A 22,139-nucleotide genomic window follows, 5' to 3' on the forward strand; every position below is an offset into this window, starting at 1 on the left:
GGTAAGGCACCATACAGGTGATATTTGCGTGGCCCTTTCATCTGGGAACCAGGTAAGGCACCGTACAGGTGATATTGGCGTGGCCCTTTCATCTGGGGACTAGGGAAGGCACTGTACAGGTGATATTGGCGTGGCCCTTTCATCTGGGAACAAGGTAAGGCACCGTACAGGTAATATTGGCGTGGCCCTTTCATCTGGGGAGCAGGTAAGGCACCGTACAGGTGATATTTGCGTGGCCCTTTCATCTGGGAACCAGGTAAGGCACCATACAGGTGATATTGGCGTGGCCCTTTCATCTGGGGACCAGGTAAGGAACCGTACAGGTGATATTTGCGTGGCCCTTTCATCTGGGGAGCAGGTAAGGCACCGTACAGGTGATATTTGTGTGGCCCTTTCATCTCGGGACTAGGGAAGGCACTGTACAGGTGATATTGGCGTCGCCCTTTCATCTGGGAACCAGGTAAGTCTCCGTACAGGTAATATTTACGTGGCCCTTTCATTTGTGGACCAGGTAAGGCACCATACAGGTGATATTGGCGTGGCCCTTTCATCTGGGGACCAGGTAAGGCACAGTACAGGTAATATTTGTGTGGCCCTTTCATCTGGAGACTAGGTAAGACACCGTACAGGTGATATTGGCGTGGCCCTTTCATTTTTCAACCAAGTAAGGCACCGTACAGGTGATATTGACGTGGGTCTTTCATCTGAGGAGCAGGTAAGGCACCATATTATTTATAATTTGTGTGGCCCTTTTATGTAGAAACTAGTTAAGGTACTTGAAAAGAATATTTGTGTGATTCTTAGGGACCTTTGATTATTTGGTTCTTTGGCCCTTTGAAGGACGAGAAGCTGTCTAGAATGGTTCGAAGTACCGACTTTAACAGTGTTAGGGTTAGTTTATAGCAACAACATGAATGGTGAAGTCTGTTAGGAATTTACTCCAAAATTAGAATAACTGGAAGTGGATTCTAGTAACAAAATGTAGAGCTAAGTACCGGTATGTGCTTTCTTGATTATTTTGGTCCATTTATATTGTTCTGAGGGACACGTGTAAGAATCAGTTTCTAAAACCTGTAAGAATCAGTTTCTAAAACCTCTTATAGAATATTCTAATAGTGACTTGTATGTAGAGTACATTCTGTTGTTTTGAATTTAATTCTGTAAGACTACTCCTACTATATATACATGTATCTTATATGTGTACATTCTTCGCTCAATGCAGTTATTAAAGTCAAACTACACCTACTAGTATTCGTTTTCAATTGTCTTTCTTGTACATTGTCTTTGAAGTCAGGAACAAATATGCAAATACACAGAATGTGCCCTTAATATGCCTCTGACTATGACTGACACAAAAACTCTTGAGCTGCTGAATGAGCATGACTGCATGGTTGTTTGGGTACGATTACATACGTACTAGAAGAATGTGAATTAAAACTTCCCCGGGACGAAATTTAGATTTTGACCAACCTTAGTAAAACTAGTTTCAAATTAAAATTCTGAAAAAACATCTCGAGATGTTTTGAAAAAATCTGTAGATGTTTTAAAAAAATCTCGAAATTTTTTGAAAACATCTGGAGATTTTTTCAAAACATCTCCAGATTTCACATTATATACATGCTACATGTAGAAATAGCATTCGGGTATGTGTTTGATACTTAATTCGGGGCATTTTAGAAAGGAACAAAGGGCTTTCGGAACATAAAGATTTCGGACCATAGGGCTTTCGGAACATAACGCGAGCTTAAAACGTACCGGCCGCGGGTTCCGTATCTCGTCTAAAACTGCACAGATTTCTTTAAGATTTGGCTGATATGTTCATTGAAGCTTACAAAGTTACTGTATGAGTTCCCGTGCTGATGTCGTAATTAGTCATTGAGTTATTTTCAATCAAAATTTGCTTCATTCAAACATCTGTCACAACCTTTAAAATATACCTTTACTTTCCTTCAAAACGATTCGGTATAACCATTGTAAAAGGAAGTGGTGATACCATTGAAAGGTATCAGACCTATGTAGAGGATTATGTCTATTTCATAATGTAAATCACTAACTCTACCTTATTATTGCAATACCGCACATTTCAGTGGGGTTTAGGACATGCCCAAAAAATGAAGCCAAATGACTGACCTGTATCTACCAAAAGGAATGGAAGAAGAGTAGATTTGTTAACAACACACAACGATCAGCATTTCAGGATACTAATGTCGAAGTTTCATCCTAAAATATCATTTCATTCTCGATTTAGAAAGTAAAACTCAATTTTGGGCGATGCGGTCAAAATCGAGCTAGAATTGTCTTTGCGAAACATAGCGGTTTGAAGACGGTTTCGCATCGCGGGAGCTTGAAACGTGTTGGTTTCCGTATCTCGCTTAAACCTACACGGATTTCTTTCAAATTTGGCTGGTATATTCATAAAAGCTTATAAAGTTACGGTATGAATTTTCATGCTGATGTCATGATTAGTCATTGAGTTATTTTCAATTGCATAGATCTCTCACAACTTTTCAAAATATAAGTTGACTTTTCTACAAAACGATTGGGTGCAACCGATAAAAAAGGAAGTGGTGGTACCACTGAAAGGTACTCAACAGACGTGTATAAAAGATTATGTCCATTTTACAGTGTAAATCCCTAAATCAACCTTATCATTGCAATACCGCATATTCCAATGGGGGTTTTGGGCATGGCCGAAAAATGGGGCCAAATGAATTGCTTGTAGCTTTACGAAAATTCATCAAAGAGCAAATCTGTTTACAGCAGAGATAGATAAGTATTTCAGGATACTAATAGCTAAGTTTCAGCTCAAAATATAATTTCATTCTCGGTCTAGAAAGGAAAACGCAATTTTGCGTGATGCAGTCAAAATTGACCTAGAATTGTCTATGCTAAACATAGCGGTTTGAAGGCGACCTCGCTTCGCGCGAGCTGAAATCGTGTCGGTTTCCGTATCTCATCTAAAACTACATGGAGTTCTTTCAAATTTGGCTGGTATGCTCATTGAAGCTTACAAAGTTACGGTATGAATACCCATGTTGATGTCATAATCAGTCATCGAGTTATTTTCAATTGAAATTTCTTCATAAAAGCATACATCTCTCACAATGCACGTTTCATAATATAAGTTGACATTCCTCCGAAACGACGAGGTGCAACCAATGAAAAGGGAAGTGATGATACCACTGAAAGGTTCTCAACAGACGTATATAAAAGGTTATGTCCATTTCATAATGTAAATCCCTAAATCTACCTTATCATTGCAATACCGCACATTTCAGTGAGATTTTAGGGCATGAGCGAAAAATGGGGCCAAATGAATTGCTTGTAGCTTTGCGAGAATTCACCAAAGAGCAAATCTGTTAACAGCAGAAATAGACCAGTATTTCAGGATACTAATGTCCAAGTTTCATTTCAAAATATCATTTCATTCTCGGTCTAGGAAGTAAAACGCAGTTTTGCGTGGTGCGGTCAAAATCGACCTAGAATTGCCTAATAAATAGTATGCGAAACATAGCGGTTTGAAGGCAACCTCGCTTCGCGCGAGCTGAAATCGTGTCGGTTTCCGTATCTCGTCTAAAACTGAACGGATTTCTTTCAAATTTGGCTGATATGTTCATAAAAGCTTACAAAGTTATGGTATAAATTCCCATGCTGATGTCATAATCAGTCATCGAGTTATTTTCAATTGAAATTTCTTCAAGAAAGCATACATCTCGCACAACGTTTCAAAATATAAGTTGACATTCCTCCGAAACGACTAGGTGCAACCATAGAAAAAGGAAGTGACGATACCACTGAAAGGTACTCAACAGACGTCTATAAAAGATTATGTCTCATAATGTAAATCCCTAAATCTACCTTATTATTGCAATACCGCACATTTCAGTGGGGTTTTGGGGCATGGCCGAAAAATGGGGCCAAATGAATTGCTTATAGCTTTACGAAAATTCATAAAAGAGTAAATCTGTTTACAGCAGAGATAGATAAGTATTTCAGGATACTAATGTCCAAGTTTCATTTCAAAATGTCATTTCCTTCTTGGTCTAGGAAGGAAAACGCAATGTTACGTGATGCGGTCAAAATCGACCTACAATTGTCAAAACAGAACGGTTTGAAGGCGACCTCGCTTCGCGCGAGCTGAAATCGTGTCGGTTTCCATATCTCGTCTAAAACTGAATGGATTTCTTTCAAATTCGGCTGGTATGTTCATTGAAGCTTACAAAGTTACTGTATGGATTCCCATGTTGATGTTATAATTAGTCATTGAGTTATTTTCAATTGAAATTTCTTCATGAAAGCACACATCTCTCCAAGGGCATTCTTTGCTCTCTCACAACTTTTCAAAATATAAGTTGACATTCCTCCAAAAAGACTAGGTGCAGCCCATGAAAAAGGAAGTGGTGATACCACTGAAAGGTCCTAACCAGACCTATGTAGAATATTATGTCTATTTCATAATGTGAATCCCTAACTCTACCTTATTATTGAAATACCGCACATTTCAGTTGGGTATTGGGACACGACCAAAAAATGAAGCCAAATGACTGACCTGTATCTACCAAAAGGAATGGAAAAAGAGCAGATCTGCTAACAACGCAGATATATCGGTATTTCAGGATACTAATGTCGACGTTTCATCCCAAAATATTATTTCCTTCTCGGTCTAGAAAGGAAAATGCAATTTCATATGATGCGGCTATAATCGATCTAGATTTGTCTATGCGCAACATAGCCTTTGAAAGCGCGAGCTGAAAGCTTAAAAGTAACTAAAAGTAAATCTGAACGGATTGGTTTCAAATTCGGCTGGTATGTTCATGGGAGTTTAGAAAGTGGCTGTATGAATTCCGTCTGATGCCGTAATTGGCCATTGAGTTATATATTCTGTTGAAATTTGAGTCATTAAAGCATAGAGTTCTCCAAACAATTGAAAACAAAGGTTTACATTCCTCAAGAAAGATTTGAGTGCAGCCTTTGAAAAGGGTTTAAGGCTGTCCTTTTCAATAATGCGAATTCCTAATCCCTATAATACCTTTGATTCTACTGTCCTTTACACCATTTACACAATAATAACTTCTATCAATTGCTTGCTTCTTGGCGACATTAGTGCGTTCAAGTATTATGTTGGGATACATGATTTTAATGCTGTACACTTGCTATTCTTGAATCATATACTGACTTGAACTACACTGGAAATGAAAGTCTATGGAAACAAGAGTGAAAACGTGTATTTCAGCTTTAATAATAATTGAATGGTGTTGAAAATAATATACATGTATCAAAATAAACTGGTAATATCTACAAGTACTATAGGTAATGAATCTAGTTACTATATGTTATGCTTGAAACAGTTTTAGAAAATATTCTCAAACATGCAACACGGAAGAATAGAAAACAAATAAATAAGCGAACACAGAATAGTTCTACAGTTCAACACTACAATCCACCTCTAGTTATTCTACTTCAGAGAAAGAACGTGATAACATAAGTCAGGGTTCAGTATTCATGTTGTTGTTATGAACTAAAGCTGGCACTTCCAACAATTCCAGAATTTAATGCATTGACATCTCCATTTCCTGCTGTGCAATCAGTTTCTCCTTTCTGGCAAATGCCCTGAAAAAAAAGAAAAGAAATATTCTAGACACTAGCAATCTAAACACTAGTATATAAAAATGTCATTGACGAAAAAAATCAAAAAGAACAAACAAACAAATATAAATTGTATGGTCTTACCGGGCCCCAAAACCTATAAACCATACAAACATTACCTACTAGTATATGGTACCTTACTTTTGTCTCCAGATAATAGGGCCATTCAGATATTACCTGTACGGTGACATACCTAGTACAAAGAGGAAAGGGCCATGCAAAGTTTACCTATAGGGTGCTTTACCTGGTCACCAGATGAAAAGGCTACACTAACATTACCTGAACGGTGCCTAACCTGGTTCCCAGATGAAAGGGCCACGCAAATATTACCTGTACGGTGCCTTACCTGGTCCATAGATGAAAGGGCCACGCAAATATTACCTGTACGGTGCCTTACCTGGTTCCCAGATGAAAGGGCCATGCAAATATCACCTGTACGGTTCCTTACCTGGTCTCCAGATGAAAGGGCCACGCAAATATCACCTGTACGGTGCTTACCTGGTCCCTACATTATGAAAGGCCCATGGAAAGTATTTCCCGTATACGCGTACGCGTAAACGTAATCTAGACCCAAGTCCCTCACGCACTCATTACCTGTAAGGTTTCCAGAGCTAAGAGCCGCACAAATGACTGTTTGTGGCTTATCCACGCAAGTGGAGTGATTATAGTCGTAATGGTTGACGTTTTTTTGCCCCTAAAAGTTGTGGATAAACGCCGGCAGCCCTCCCCACCGCTAGCTATCCCTCACTGCAGCAGCTGGTACCCCGACCAATAGCAGCGTGGAGCTTGCTGAGAAATTGACCAATAGCGGCGTGGCCGTCTTTCGTGGCCGTCCTACCATATTCCAGACCAAGCCATACCTCGCACTCGTGACGTAACCAAAATCAATATGGCGTTGGTAGGGTCTGCTACGTGGAACCGGAACTGTCTTCAATTTTTAAGGAAAATGGCAAAATCAAGGACTTTGTAGCCACGATGTCGTAACTGGGGGAAAACTAAATACTTCTTGATCTTCCTTAGTGGACGATGTGCGGCGGAACGGCAGGATGGGCGGCGCCGGGGCTGGAACTCGGCGTCTATGTTTGCGTCATTTTCCTACTCGCTGTCGTTCAAGTGGACAATGCGGCCGGTGTTCAGGTCATGACTTCCAAAGAGAAACTCCAGGCCAAGAAACAAGTTTTAGAGATGTTCGACCACGCCTACAGCTCCTACCTGACGTACGCCTACCCTGCAGACGAACTCATGCCGCTCAGCTGCAAGGGACGGGTTCGCGGAGTCGACCCAAGCCGAGGGGACGTGGACGACATTCTGGGAGGTTACTCTCTAACCCTCATAGACACACTAGACACCCTCGCCGTGCTAGGACACTTAGATAAGTTCGAAGACGCCGTTAAGATGATAATCCTGCAAGTCAGCTTGAACAACGACGTCGTTGTGTCGGTGTTTGAGACCAATATTAGGGTTCTAGGGGGGCTTCTTGGGGGGCACGTTGTGGCCAGTCTTCTCAGGGACCAAGGTGAGCGTATGCAGTGGTATAGGGACGAACTGCTTACACTGGCGAAGGAGTGTGGCTATCGACTCCTCCCAGCCTTCAACACCACCACGGGCATGCCGTACCCTCGCGTCAACCTACGCCACGGGATCGTCAAGGGACGCTCTCGTACCGGTACGGAGACCGACACCTGCACCGCCTGCGCCGGTACCATGATTCTGGAATTTGCTGCGCTTTCTCGCCTGACGGGGGACCCTATATTCGAAGAGAAGGCCCGCAAGGCCATGCAGTTCTTGTGGGAGCGCCGACAACGGTCCAGTGACCTGGTAGGAACCGTTATCAACATTCACACAGGAGACTGGGTCCGACGGGAGTCGGGGGTGGGGGCGGGGATTGACTCCTACTACGAGTACCTGTTCAAGGCCTACATGTTACTGGGGGACGCGGCATTCCTGGAGAGATTCAACACACACTACGCTGCTGTCATGCGATACATTAGCCAAGGCCCATTGCTGCTGGACGTGCACATGCACAAGCCAAACGTCGTCTCACGCAACTTCATGGACTCCCTGTTGGCGTTCTGGCCAGGTCTGCAAGTCCTGACGGGCGACATCAAACCGGCCATCGAGACACATGAGATGCTGTATCAAGTCTTACAGAGGCACAGTTTCCTACCTGAAGCCTTCACCACAGACTTTAAAGTACACTGGCCACAACATCCTCTCAGACCTGAACTCGTAGAAAGCACATATTTCCTGTACAAGGCAACAGGCGATCCGTACTACCTCGGGGTGGGAAAGACCATCATGGAGAACATCCAGCGCCATGCTCGGGTTCCCTGTGGGTTTGCAGGCTTGAAAGATGTAAGGACAGGGAGCCACGAGGACAGGATGGATTCGTACTTCCTCGCGGAAACGTTCAAATACCTGTACCTGCTCTTCACAGAAGAGGAAGACCTGTGGTTGGATCTGGACGATTACGTGTTTACGACAGAGGCGCACTTGCTTCCTCTCCGGCTCGCAACCTCGTTTGTGAACGGTACGCAGAACGACTCTCCGACAGTTACCGTCACAACTTTCCCCACTGCATCCGACCGCAAGTACCAACAGTCATGTCCCAATGTCAACTACCTCTTTCCCGGACACAAGACGTACGCGAAGACAATACGACATCCGCTGAAAGACTTTGTGGAGCAACGGTGCCCCAAACCGACCTCCGCAAGACCAAGGGAGAAAGTACAAGCGAGCAGGAAGCCGACTCTGCGCGCTCGTGACTTTATCGCCGACAATCCAGAACACATCCAGGCCCTGCGGAAGATGGGGATACGGCTGGTGACGATGCAGGACGGCCGCGTGCAGCTCCTCCACACTTCCACGCAGGCCTTCTCTCCGGATGACGCAGAGGAAGGCATGCGCTTCATGCAGGAGATGATCGAGTTGTCGAAAACGCAGGGCGAGAGCGACCTGCAGCCGCGCGTCGTACAGCTCACCTCACCGCCATTCCTGGGCAGCGTCGTGCTCACAGCGGGACCAGCGCAGTTCGGACCGGACCTGGTCGGCACCCCGGGAGTTTCGGGCACCGTCGTGATCGGTGAATCCATCAAAGGGTGTACAGATCTCGCCAACGCAGCTCAGGTTCGCGACAAGATCGTCCTGATGGAGCGTGGCAGCTGCATGTTCATCGAAAAGGCACGTCGGGCGCAGGACGCGGGTGCCGCGGCCGCCATCGTGATCGACAACACCCAGGGCACGAGCAGCGACACCTCACCGGTATTCGCCATGTCGGGGGACGGTGTGAAAGATGTCTACATCCCAAGTGTCTTCTTGTTCCAAAAGGAAGGCCACCTTCTGATGGACGCCATCAAGGATCACGGCACGGTAGAAGTCCTACTCGTGGACAAGGCTCAACCCCCAGAGAAAATCATTCGCAAACACGCAGAGGAGGAAGAAGCGAGGCTCAAAGAGACAGACATTAATGTGGAGGTTAAGGTCAAAGATGAACTTTAATACGGGACTTGTAAACAGTTTCATGTAATGTCACAATCAGTGCAATGAGTGCTAATCAGACAGTGCAAAAACACAGTATATTATCCTTGTTGTGGTAAATATTTTTGTGGTGAGGACTGGTGCAAAATTCTTCCATTGATACAATTTCTACAGGTATAAGTTGGAAAACAGTGTTGGGAACATGTTTAACCAAATTGTAGATATGATAATTACACTTGTGTTATCTTTCCTGAGGCATATACAACTCCAGGAAGGAACTCTAAGAAGGAAATATGTAAGTTAAAACACTGGGGTTACCCACTGTTTCTTTAAAGGGGTAGTGAAATATAATGACAGCTCTACCTTTGACGTATTTGTAGCACAAGAATTCTCGGTTGACAGGGAAAGGACTCCATCCAATTGTTCCACACTTTTGCCCACATAACATTGTCATAATGGCATAGCTAAGGAAAAAGACAGTGTCTTTCATTCAAGTTAGATAATAGTGCAGTGTACACGTACATGTACAATCATACATCGTACATGGACTAGTATCTCAGAATTCAATAGATTGCTTTTCAGTATTGTCAATGATGTAAACAAGCCAGGATTTATCGCAAAGTCTTACCAAGCTTATCCTTTTTGTCTCTTGAGGGAAACACTGAAACATGCAAAACACAGTGAAATATCCTAAACATTTTACTGCCATAGAATGTCTCTATTGCATAAGAGATTGTGTAAAGGTATTCTATACTCTAAAGATTGTTATTAGCACATATTCTACAGAGGTCAAATTGTTCAATTTGTTGGGATGATTGAAGTTCAGTGAGTTCATGTAGAAAGTAATGTTCACCCATTTCTTTAAAAAAAAAGTCAACTTTAACTGTCATTTGTGTATTTACTTTTTCCGATATGAAAAAAAAATCTCAGACAGTATAATTTCTAAACAGTCAATGCTTCAGGATAAGTAGAGATGTGTTATAAGAGGAGAATTGAAAATGTTTTGAGGAGAAAATTTTTCTGTTTTACCACCGTTTTTTGAGGTATAATATCCATAGTTAAAGTGGTTTATGTATAAATGCTGTTACTTGTGTATACTGGGGCCTTTAGTCAGTAATGGAACAAGGTCATATGATTCCCTAAATATTGTTTTGTCTTATAACAGTTATAAGTATAATTGTAAAATGCAATAGTGGTTGGATGACAAGTTGACGTACAGTGTTGACCGAACAGTACATGCTGAAAAGATCAGTAACACAGTACTTGTATATACTGTATGAATAAAAGGTACAAAATTTCCACTTATTGTCTGTTCAATTTCTTTTCATATTTAAAAAACAGGTGAATGAAATCAGCCGATTGTAGGTTCTGCAAGTGGTTTATAATGTGACAGAATGGAAACAGATTCTTCTGAGGACCAAAGTGTCATATAATTCCAGTACTGGAACTGGAGTTATCTCCAAGCAGATCATACGGTGGCAAGGCATTATCCGTTGGCCAGAGGAGTGTCCATTAGCCACATTCGGTGGGGAAATGGATACTGTCAGGCAAATGTGGTTACAGGCTGGCAAATTTGATACTGTCTTTCCCCCACCGAAAGATCTGCTTGGAGATTAGCACTGGAATACTTAGACTGAGATAGGAGAGGGAGAAGTTATGTAAGGCTACTGTGAGGTCATTGACCTTTGACCTAGATTCTGTGAAGATAGGTGCTGTTACGTCACATGTTCACATGAGACTTCACCGAATATATTGCATGTACACATTTCGAGTATTCAAGAAGACGAATATATTGATAGAATTAAATTTTAATATTGTTCAATCTTGGATCTTCAAGTTTTCACATTGACAATTGTAATAATTTGTGGACTTTATTTTCGAAAGAATTCAACACGAATTTTTCGTTTTTAATGCCACGTTCTAGAAAAAAATACTTCATAGCTATTAATAATAAGAAGTAAAAAAAAGTATTGAGCAAAAAAAAAAAGTTGGAGATGCGGGGTATCGATCCCCGTACCTCTCGCATGCTAAGCGAGCGCTCTACCATCTGAGCTACATCCCCTGCACATACTGGCGCATGGAAACTAAGCCGTTTTTTTCGACCGCCGGAAATGTACAGGAAAAAGTACCACCTGTTGCCATACTTGGGTATAGGGGTATTTTTCCCACGAGAGATAGGTGTGGATTGGTCCATTTTGCATAGAAATAATGTTTTGGAAGAGCCCATTATTGCATGGGGGTATTTTAGGTAGAGTCCATTTTTGCATGGGGGTCATAATGATCAATAATTCCATTTGGACCTGATTTTGAAATGCATGTAGTACAATTTTGTCCGGACATAATATGGGAATGCTTCATTTTTTCGCCGGGGTAATTTTGGAACAGTCCATTTGTGCATGGATGGCAGTAAAATATTCCAAGATTGGGCGCAAATGTAGACAACACCCAGTAACATAGCAACACAGGCAATAACATATTGATGCAGACAGCATTTGGAAGAGTTTTGCCAAACAACAATGCGCTGAATAGGATTTGTTTCTACACATGTATTCCCTTTCTTTCTATGACTGAGATACAACCGTTCAGCTAAAAATTAGAGGTAAGTTGGTGCTACTGATTTCAATTGTTTGTTAACGTACAATTGTTTGCTTGTCTTTCAATTAATTTTCACTTTTAAATGTATTCTATGGAATAACAAGAACCAGTTTTTTTTACATGTTTTGACATATGATTTCTCTTCAACTAACAAGCTTAAGGCTAGGCTAAATAGGACAAGTATGTTAATTTTAATTTTCCTCGCAAACAAGATACTAAATAGGCCAAATTCGTCCATTTGTTTACAAGTTCCTTTGCCTCACCCAACTTTAATTCGGTCAATTAAGTACATGTATACGTCGGTAAAGGTTAGACATCCAGTTAATAATATACGCCAAAAAGCAGTCAAGCAGCTGGGTATGATTTTGATTCCAAAATCATATCCAGAGTTGCTCGAGTAACTGCTTTTTGGCGTAAGTACATTGTATAATCAAACACTTGGTGGTATGTTGGAGTCCTGGATGCTGATTCTTTGCTTGCATTTTAATTGAATTTATTTGCATTATTTTTATTTTGTGCTATTCATATGCACGAACCTTTCCGTTTGAGGCAATATTTAGACAATTTTTTTCACTTTGTTTTTACCAGTACAGATGTCATAAATCCACGATGCTCCTTTACCCCAGATGATTTCAACGCGCGATACGGCACATAGGAGACAGGTATTGTAAGCATACAAAACCTCTTCTTAGGTCACAGCAAGTAAATTTCATGAATGACATCCTCCGCATATTCCAAATCTAATGCGAGCAGCGAAAAAAACAAGGTTAAAGCCGGTCGAAAAAAAAGGTTTCTACAATTCAAAATTTTGACTCAATCATTGTACAAATGGTTTTGATCCAGTAAGAATATCACACATCCACAGTCAGCATCGCATATCGCTGCATCAAAATAAGAAACAAAACATTAAATCAGAGCCTTTTCTTGTCTCCTCTCTTCATAATTATCTACCATCCACCTTCCAGAATGGCAACAGACATCTTTGCCCATTTTTCGGCATGTTGACCTCTGTCAGAAGGCAAAATTCTTTAAAAGATTTTTCCAAAAATCAGGCGAAAATTGATGCGCGCGCTGATATCATCCATAAAAAATACTTGCTGTGGCCTTATAGATGAGTAGAGAAGGGTGGCATGGCTGAGGACTTTTTAACTGTTTAGAAAATAACAGTTTCGTTGACAGTTAGATTCTCATTGAGATAAGTAACATGTTATAACACGATAATTTATGCGTTTTTTGTGACGTAAAGACGACGTCATCACTAATTATTGGGCCACACCCATTTTTAGAAAAAGTTTTTTTTCAGCCATTGTTCCGTTTTTTTTATCCATAATAGTTGGTAGAAATGTGCATGTTGACAATAACAATTGCAGTCATAGACGTATGGATCTTAAGCCTGACCATACATCGGGACTAAAACGTAAGGAATCGTCCAGTGCTATCACAGTTGATCTGACACCTGTCGTTTGGATTTCCGTTCTTTGGCAACCTACAACACTAGTACTCATGAAAGTTCATCCGTGTTGGTAGTTATCATAGTAAAACGTGAACTTATACCATTATTACACACAATTTACAGAGAAATCAAATTTTCAGCGACCACTGTCGCCTTCATCAGGATAATCAATGACCAATCACTTCACAACGTGATCTCGCGAGAGTTACGGTTTACAAACACGTGACCTTATTCACACGAGACTTTACTGATATGTGACGTTAGCGATAAAAAGTGCCAGGGAGTTTATATCGTCCACCATCTCTTAATTATCCTGATGAAGGCGACAGTTTGACAGGCGAAATTTGATTGTAATTTGTGTGTTGCAATGAAGTTCACGTTTTACTATGAACACTTGCACTCATCGGCTGTGGGGTACCAGTTGGATAAAATACAGCACAAACTTCCACTGGTTACCTGGAAACAGACCATTAACCCTTTCGAATGTAGTCGAGTCACGGTAGTGATTCTGCTTTTTTATTAGGTCAGTATAGAAACTGCCCTGTCTTGCTGTATACATGTACTTCCTGCTACACGTACATGTAAAAGGCAGTTCAATCAATCAAAGCACTTTCAACATCGTCTAACTAGAGATGGCTGAGTAAAAAGCGGAAGTGACGGTTATTTTCAAAGTACTCTCAGTCTAATTGAAATCCACTTTACAAACGTAACATAAAGAGATATAGCAGGGTTGAGCAAAGTATGCCTAGTATGCCTAGTAACTGAACTAGAAGAACGGGGAAAAGAGACCGCACTGTGGGATCAGCTGGAATAGATAAGACGTAATCACGAAATATATGATTCGTTTAACGTTAAGTAGAGGCCTTCAGCCTTAAGGTTATCAAATGTAACTACCAGTGAAACATACCATTCACACGATTCAAACGACGGCAACAATATTTTGCTACAGAGAGACTCACGACGGAATGATGATGAGCAGGAGCTACGTGTACATTGCGATCGTGCTTTCTGTTCTCTCCACAAGTTGCTGTGATGAGGAAAACTTTGCTTCTGCACCGGATTTTAACGCTACAAGCCAGGTCGGCGAGGAAACAGGTTCGTTCCTCAATTCAACACGGCCAAGTAGTTGCTCCGGGAACTGTTCAGTCGCTACTGCCAACAGGTCATTTGTAGGAGGGCGTATCAATGCAATCGTCCACGAAGATCTGCAGAAAGTGCAAACAACGCCATTTCCTCTTGATAAATATATCTCTGACGATAAATACCTTCTGTTGTACGTTGGCATCACTATATGTCTGGGCGTTTGGTCTGCCGTGGCAAACAGCCTCCCGCTAGCAGCCATCATCAAGCATGAACAGCTCCACACGCCTGTCTACATCCTCATGGCTAATCTTGCAGCAGGCGATGTTTTGACCGGCATAGTTTTCACAGTGGGATGTAGTTTACAATTGTACACCGTACTAACCAAGACACTCCCCTCAAATGTAATGCTCAACCTCCGCCTGTCGTCGCTCCTGCTCTCCGGGATGTCCTCCGCCTACAGCCTGGTGGCCCTGACGGCCGAGCGCTACTGGTTCATCGTGCGCGGGATGAGTTACGTCAACAACGTCACCAACGACAAGTGCAAGGTCGTCATCGTTGTCGTGTGGGTTTGGTCACTGCTGATGGCGATACTGCCCCACTTTGACTCGCAATGTGCAGGACGTTTTGACGGAGAGTGTGTCCCGCTAGGTGCCGGATTGTCCCGAAACTACGTGATCGCGGTTCTCGTGTTCGTTTTCATCCCGATGGCGGCAATCTTTCTCTTCAACCTGCTCATCTTCTGGTGTCTGTGGAAGCACGTGAACGCCATCGCTGCACAAGAAGCCGCGGTGGGAGCCCAGCCGAGCGTCAACAGGAAATCTGCCATCACCATCGTCATCATCACCATCGTGTTCCTGGTGGGATGGATGCCGTTCTTCGTCAAAGTGGCCGAGATGTCTACTGACATGGTTTCCGTGTTTAAGATGATGATCTTCATCATCTTGAACTCTGCAATCAACCCCGTTATCTACGGATTTCGTCTGAAGGAGATTCGCCGCGGTGTTGCACGACTTCTTGGGAGTGCTCAGCAGCGGCGTTAACCAAGTAGCGATATATGCAACCGTTTTTCCACTACAATATTAGAAATATGACATTTGTAGACTTCTTTACGTGGTTGTCAAAAATCAAATGTATCAGAGCAGAAGAAACGCACAACAACCACAAACAGGCTAGGACGTCATAAACTGAGAGGTAATATATTATACTTTTGATCTTAGGTCATATAGAAACTATGACGATTAACATGTTTTAAGCAACGTGATATGAAAGATTTAGAAGTAGTGTTAGTGCTACTCGACAGCTAAAAAGATCAAGATATTGTCCACCCAAGTGCCGTTGTGCATACCTCCTCCCCTCCCCCTCCCACAACACACACAGACATTAGAAGAACGGGGAAAAAGAAACCGGCAGCTGGGATCAGCTGGTCTCGACGGGAAATCAAATTGAAAGTCTTTTAAAACAGCGGAGTTTAAATGCAAATGTGTCATCCAATCTAATATGAAAGAAAATGCCATTTATAAGGCACCAACCTACGTGCTTTGTTTCAGAGAGATTGTAACTCAGGACGGAATGATGGTGTGCAGAGGTGTCTACATTCGGGTGGTGCTGGTGGTTCTCTACGTCACAATCTTCTCTACAGCAGGTGTCGGAATAAGTCCTGCTACTGGGTCGGACTTGAGCGTGACAAACCAGGTCAGTGAGGACAGTGACAAACAAAACAATTCAACACCACTGCCATGGAATGGGTCTTCAGAAAACTGTACCATTGTGACTAGTAACAGCTCTGCTTTAGGAGAAATTATAACGTCAAACGTAAACGAATGTCTGTCGGAGACCCCAACTTCCTTCCCTTTTCAAACCTACTTCCCTGCCTGGACTATGTACATGATAGGCATTACTATGTGTCTGGGCGTTTGGTCTGTTGTGGCAAACAGCCTCCCGCTAGCAGCCATCATCAAGCATGAACAGCTCCATACGCCAGTCTACATCCTCATGGCTAATCTTGCAGCAGGCGATGTTTTGACCGGCATAGCTTTCGTGATTGGGACTAGCTCGTTATTTTACGTTGCTCTATCGGAGAATATTCCCTCTAATTTCATGTTACGTCTCCGGTTTTCGTATACGCTACTAACCGGGATGTCCTCTGCCAACGGTCTCATGGCCCTGACGGCCGAGCGCTACTGGTTCATCGTGCGCGGGATGAGTTACGTCAACAACGTCACCAATGACAAGTGCAAGGTCGTCATCGTTGTCGTGTGGGTTTGGTCACTGCTGATGGCGATACTGCCCCACTTTGACTCGCAATGTGCAGGACGTTTTGACGGAGAATGTGTCCCGCTAGGTGCCGGGTTGTCCCGAAACTACGTGATCGCTGTCCTCGTGTTTGTTTTCATCCCGATGGCGGCAATCGTCCTTTTCAACCTGGGCATCTTCTGGTGTCTGTGGAAGCACGTGAACGCCATCGCTGCACAAGAAGCCGCGGTGGGCGCCCAGCCGAGCGTCAACAGGAAATCCGCCATCACCATCGTCATCATCACCATCGTGTTCCTGGTGGGATGGATGCCGTTCTTCGTCATGTTGGCTCAGATGTCTACAGACACCATTTCTGTTTATTTTACGATGATCTTCATCATTTTGAACTCTGCAATCAACCCCGTTATCTACGGATTTCGTCTGAAGGAGGTTCGTCGCGGTGTTGCACGACTCTTCGTGAACCCGGTGAACAATCAATAGTGGAGATGCCAAATTAGTTGTTAGTTGGACAGCAAAAAACATCTACCACCTAAATATTAGAAATCTGTCACTTGTAGCCCTTTTTTTGCTTGTCAAAAACCAAATATTTCAAAAGGAAAAACACAAGCAAGAACCATAAGCAGCTCAGGACTATGGACTAAGACTAAGTACCTTTTCTTTAACCCTATGTTTTGAATTATGATGATATTGTATATTGAAGGGTACGCAAGTTTGATACATTGTTGAGTTCACTTTACATGTTGTTAAAGGTGTTAAAAGTGCTTTGGATTTTATCGTAAACGGGGAAAGTCAACTTTTAGCTAATAAAAAAAAAGTATGTTTATGTGGATATTACCAACTATTAAATGTGTGGATATGATACAATTTGCTTGCTTGGATTCTATTTCAATGTGGAATCATAGACTACCAATCTGTGTGGTCGAATTTGATCGATGTTTCAAAATGCACAAGCAATATAATAAAACTTTTAATAATGATAAAAATTTCTAGAGGAAAGAAGCACAAGAAAAAAAAATTACGAAAAAATGCCCCGAGCTCGTTCCTAAATCTAAATATACCACTGTATTGTAAAAAGAAAAGAAAAAAAAAAACAGTTGGAGATGCGGGGTATCGATCCCCGTACCTCTCGCATGCTAAGCGAGCGCTCTACCATCTGAGCTACATCCCCGTTCACATGTGCTAGATATGCTGATAGCTGTCTTTGCTTAACAAACACCAACCAGTGTGGTTGAAGCAAACTGGACATCGGGGTTCTATTGGGGTTTTGTAAAAAGAATCATGACCTAGCCTGGGATTTACGAAGGAATACAGGAATCCGAAAGAAGAAAAGTAGCAAATGCGAAAAAGAAGCTTAAGCCTCTTTTCAAAAGTTAAAACTGGAAAGTAAGATTTCTGGAGATGCGGGGTATCGATCCCCGTACCTCTCGCATGCTAAGCGAGCGCTCTACCATCTGAGCTACATCCCCTGTTCACACATGTTCCCGGAATAACCAACCCGTTAGCAGTCCTGAAACAGTGGCAACAGCCTAGGTCATGAAATGCCCAAGTTGGTTTTGGCGCATGTTCTTAACTTACTTAGTCCTCTTCTGAGCCAGCATGGCTCTTAAGGCAGAAGGAAGGTCTTCCATCTGGCCCGGTCCGCTGCCATCTTTGGTGCCTCATCGCGAGTGAAACCATGGCTCCGCACTTCTTTGTCGATGGTTCTTCGCCATGTTTCCTTCGGTCGTCCTCTAGGTCTCCTGCCCTGAGGCGTCCATCTTAGAGCTCTTAACTAACTTGTTCTTAACTAATACTATATCATTTGTTCCAACCGTTGATTTCAGACGTTTAAGAACTTAGTGATTAATTCGTTGCTGTGGTTAATTTTGATTCCTTAGTGAATCAGCTTGCGTTGCTTGATTTCAAAGAGTTTTAGCGAAATATTCTTTCCACTGGCGAACTGAAAACAGTTTCTACTGAGACCATGAGTAGTTATCCAGGATGTAGTTGAACCACGCAACAGACAAGCGTGATTCTGCATGCATCTGACTCTACCGTATGAGCTGTTTTGAACTACGTATATAATGTAAAAGATTCTTGTCAATAACGTTGATGCCAGATGATAATTAATGTAAACACCGTCAGAGAAGATCACATAGCAAAGTGAAGAGCAGAACCTCATAGTACCCTCAGCCTAGAAAGTGCTACTTGGCGGCTGTCTAATCTATCGAAAGCATACATGAAACATAAAAAAGATTGAGATTGTGTCCATCCAGGTGCAAAAAGCAAATTGAAAACGGAAGCCCAAACAACCCTCAGTCTAGAAAGTGCTACTTGGCGGGTGTCTAATCTATCGAAAGCATACATCAAAACATAAAAAAGATTGAGATTGTGTCCATCCAGGTGCCACCAATACATCATTTCCTCACACACTAGATCAAAAGAACGGGGGAAGATAGTCTGGAGTCCAGCCTTGTTAGTTTTACTCCGCTTCCAATGATCCGGGCTAGCGGGTTTTGGGGAGCGGACTAAAGCTAACAAGGCTGTACTCGAGGCTAGGAAAAAGAAACCGACCAAATCGAGTGATCAGCTGGTCTCTGCGCGATATCAAATTGAAATCCTTTTGAACCGGGCAGCTAAAAAGTGGTGTCGCCGAAATTAATGAGAGAAAATACCGTCTATAAGACGCCGATTGTGCTTTGTTTCAGAGAGATCCCAACTCATGCCTCACGACGGAAAGATGATGTACAGAGGCAGCTCCGTTACTACAGTGCTGGTGGTTCTCCACGTCGCAAGTTGCTGTGCTGGAATACGTCCGACGTCTGGGTCGGACCTGAACGTCACAAACCAGGTCAGTGACAAACCCAGCGATTCACTACCGGGGATCCGGAATGGGACGTCTGACAACTGTACTTCTGCAGCTAGTAACAGCACTGGCGTAGGAGAAAATATCACTTCAGGCGTCCAATGCCCGAGGGAGATCTCATCTTCCTACTCTTTGGAAAAGTACCGCACTTCCTATTCTTTGTTTTTGGTAGGCATTACTATGTGTCTGGGCGTTTGGTCTGTTGTGGCAAACAGCCTCCCGCTAGCAGCCATCATCAAGCATGAACAACTCCACAAGCCAGTCTACATCCTCATGGCTAATCTTGCAGCAGGCGATGTTTTGACCGGCATAGCTTTCGTGATTGGGACTAGTTCGCAATTGTATGTCGCTTTTTCGGAGACTGTTCCCTCTGATTTCATGTTACGTCTCAGGTTGTCATTAATCCTACTAACCGGGATGTCCTCTGCCAACGGTCTCATGGTCCTGACGGCTGAGCGCTACTGGTTCATCGTGCGCGGGATGAGTTACGTCGCCAACGTCACCAATGACAAGTGCAAGGTCGTCATCGTTGTCGTGTGGGTTTGGTCACTGCTGATGGCGATACTGCCTCAGCTTGACTCAAGCTGTGCAGGGCGTTTTGACGACGCATGCCTTCCAATAGGTGCCGGATTGTCCCGAAACTACGTGATCGCTGTCCTCGTGTTTGTTTTCATCCCGATGGCGGCAATCTTTCTCTTCAACCTGGGCATCTTCTGGTGTCTGTGGAAGCACGTGAACGCCATCGCTGCACAAGAAGCCGCGGTGGGAGCCCAGCCGAGCGTCAACAGGAAATCTGCCATCACCATCGTCATCATCACCATCGTGTTCCTGGTGGGATGGATGCCGTTCTTCGTCATGTTGGCTCAGATGTCTACAGACATGGTCTCTGTGTATAACACGATGATCTTCATCATCTTGAACTCTGCCATCAACCCCGTTATCTACGGATTTCGTCTGAAGGAAGTTCGTCGCGGTGTTGCACGACTCTTCGTAAACAATCAGTAGTGGAGACACCAAATTAGCCTTAAGTTTGGACAGAGGAACCATTCTACCATTTAATGTCAAAATCCTGTCGTTTGTAGACTTCTTTTCCTTGTCAAATATTTCAGAAGCAAAAGAACAAGAACCGCAGTTGAGGACCACGGACTAAGAGTAAATACATTTCTTTTGACCTTTTTTTTTAAAACTATGATTAACGTCATGAATAAGTTAGAATGCATACGACAATAGACAATAATACAAGTGTTGTGGGTCGGTAGGAATTGTCTTTTAATTCTTAATTTTTTATTTTATTTCATAGGCTTCGTTGACTGAAGTGGTCCAACTAAACAGTTTGATAATGTAAAATGTAATGCACCAGGTTTCAAAGTAAACTGATATGGGCATTGGGTGTCCCGGTTTTCCATTTCAAGTCCTACAAGATGATTTTTACGAATATTTTTCATTTGCCCCAAGCGATGAAACAGGCATTTTCAAACACACAATTACACGGTCTAATAAACATATTTAGATCAACACATATAGCACTTAAGCTCAGAACAATGACTGTTTTTTGTCATCGGGAGTAACGTTTAATTGGACCAATTGCAAGGTGGGTTGTTACACTGAGTCTGGCTACTCTATTCTTCGGACGCAGCCCTCCGGCAGTGTATATGTTACACAAGGTGTGCACCATCTGTACCTGTATCGGTATAGCCGGTACGGTATAACCGCCCTTCGGCGTAACACACCAGCTTACTCGGCAACAATGATGGCAACGGCCGTGTCTGTTCTGGTCATTCTGGTCTTCACGAGTTCTTTACGACATTACTAGGCAATTGCGAATGTAGCTAAAGTCTTGGCCCTGGAAGAAGAGACAAGAGCAGAAAGAGTATGGCTACAAGCAAGTGGTCCCCATGATACGAACGGCGTGTTGCCGTCCAAAGGCAGGTCGTGGCGCCATGGACGGCAGAAGAGCTCAAGCCGGACCGCTCGGCACCATCGTTCAGTCTCTGGACGGAATCCTCACCGACGATGATCTGAGGGCAGCCCCGTAATCTTCCACGGGTACAACAGCCACTCGGGATTCCGGGAGTGCCTGCTGTGCACGTGGACGTCCAAGTCGTCACGGGGGACGGTCGCTGAACGACAGGACGCCCAACAACATGACCAGGTCCGAGAATGGCTTACTAACACGCACGCTGGATGAAGGGGCTTGTGGAGGCAGCTGCACAGCTTAGCACCAGGTAGGGAAGTTCTTCAAAGATACACGTTTCTTTTTTTTTTTTATTTCCCAAGAATTTTATTCAAGAAATATGAAATAATTCAAATACAAAGAGAACATGGGTGACAATAAACTACATAAAAACCAAAGACACGTTCAGTCGTGGTTGACTAGAAGTAAGAACCAAGATGGCAAGAATAACATGTAAAATGTGGCAAAACAGCTTAAATATGCATAACACAGCAAAAATGAATAATTAATCTGAACATAAAGTTCCCCACTTACCCCGATGCTTCTCCAGCTTCCCTCTCCGAGATGCAATAAGACGTTTCTTCTTTTATTTTATTTTCTGATTTACCTTCGTCTTCCTTTTTGTTTCATCCGATTTTAGCCTTTTATATCCTGTATGTATTCCAACGTTATTAGATTTAATTAGAGATACAGTAGGTTTGATAAGTATAACGTACACGTATAACTTCATGTTAGCAAATAGTCTTATATCACCACATCTTGTCAATGTCTGTTTGCAATTAGCCCCCGGGCATGAATTAAGGGTAATAACTCTCTCTCTCTCTCTCTCTCTC

The 22,139-nt window shown here is 42.9% G+C and overlaps 3 protein-coding genes, 1 long non-coding RNA gene and 3 other non-coding genes across 10 annotated transcripts; 3 read left to right on the forward strand and 4 right to left on the reverse strand.

Annotated features, from left to right (window-relative positions):
* Positions 1 to 5,525: 5,525 nt before the first annotated feature.
* Positions 5,526 to 6,510, reverse strand: LOC109467549. Its single transcript, XR_002140088.1, has 2 exons — positions 6,241 to 6,510; positions 5,526 to 5,610 (listed from the first exon to the last, which is right to left on the reverse strand). It is a non-coding gene; the product is annotated as an uncharacterized LOC109467549 (long non-coding RNA).
* Positions 6,511 to 6,515: 5 nt separating this feature from the next.
* LOC109467545 (ER degradation-enhancing alpha-mannosidase-like protein 3) lies at positions 6,516 to 10,424 on the forward strand. The gene has a single exon (XM_019765565.1). It carries the CDS (start codon positions 6,673 to 6,675, stop codon positions 9,142 to 9,144), a length of 2,472 nt encoding a protein of 823 aa, XP_019621124.1. The 5' UTR covers positions 6,516 to 6,672; the 3' UTR covers positions 9,145 to 10,424.
* A 688-nt stretch (positions 10,425 to 11,112) lies between these two features.
* On the reverse strand, positions 11,113 to 11,185 carry Trnaa-agc. The gene has a single exon. It is a non-coding gene; the product is annotated as a tRNA-Ala (tRNA).
* Positions 11,186 to 11,558: 373 nt separating this feature from the next.
* Positions 11,559 to 21,089, forward strand: LOC109467546 (melanocortin receptor 5-like). Of its 4 annotated transcripts, none has more exons than XR_002140087.1 (2): positions 11,559 to 11,722; positions 12,307 to 12,378. XR_002140087.1 is itself a non-coding variant. In XM_019765567.1 (2 exons), the coding sequence occupies exon 2, from the start codon at positions 15,824 to 15,826 to the stop codon at positions 16,985 to 16,987; it is 1,164 nt and encodes a 387-aa protein (XP_019621126.1). In that variant the 5' UTR covers positions 11,559 to 11,722; positions 15,802 to 15,823; the 3' UTR covers positions 16,988 to 17,155. The 4 variants fall into 4 exon arrangements, 3 of the variants coding, with proteins under 3 accessions (XP_019621126.1, XP_019621125.1, XP_019621127.1); XM_019765567.1 differs by lacking the exon at positions 12,307 to 12,378 and adding an exon at positions 15,802 to 17,155; XM_019765566.1 differs by lacking the exons at positions 11,559 to 11,722; positions 12,307 to 12,378 and adding exons at positions 15,350 to 15,445; positions 15,802 to 17,155.
* LOC109467548 (melanocortin receptor 4-like) lies at positions 14,137 to 15,316 on the forward strand. The gene has a single exon (XM_019765569.1). The coding sequence runs from the start codon at positions 14,137 to 14,139 to the stop codon at positions 15,292 to 15,294; it is 1,158 nt and encodes a 385-aa protein (XP_019621128.1). The 3' UTR covers positions 15,295 to 15,316.
* Trnaa-agc lies at positions 17,603 to 17,675 on the reverse strand. Its single transcript has one exon. It is a non-coding gene; the product is annotated as a tRNA-Ala (tRNA).
* Positions 17,901 to 17,973, reverse strand: Trnaa-agc. The gene has a single exon. It is a non-coding gene; the product is annotated as a tRNA-Ala (tRNA).
* Positions 21,090 to 22,139: the final 1,050 nt, after the last annotated feature.

The sequence above is a fragment of the Branchiostoma belcheri genome, unplaced genomic scaffold (genome assembly GCF_001625305.1).
Source record: "Branchiostoma belcheri isolate BF01 breed outbred unplaced genomic scaffold, Haploidv18h27 scaffold181, whole genome shotgun sequence".
Classification (NCBI taxonomy): domain Eukaryota; kingdom Metazoa; phylum Chordata; class Leptocardii; order Amphioxiformes; family Branchiostomatidae; genus Branchiostoma; species Branchiostoma belcheri.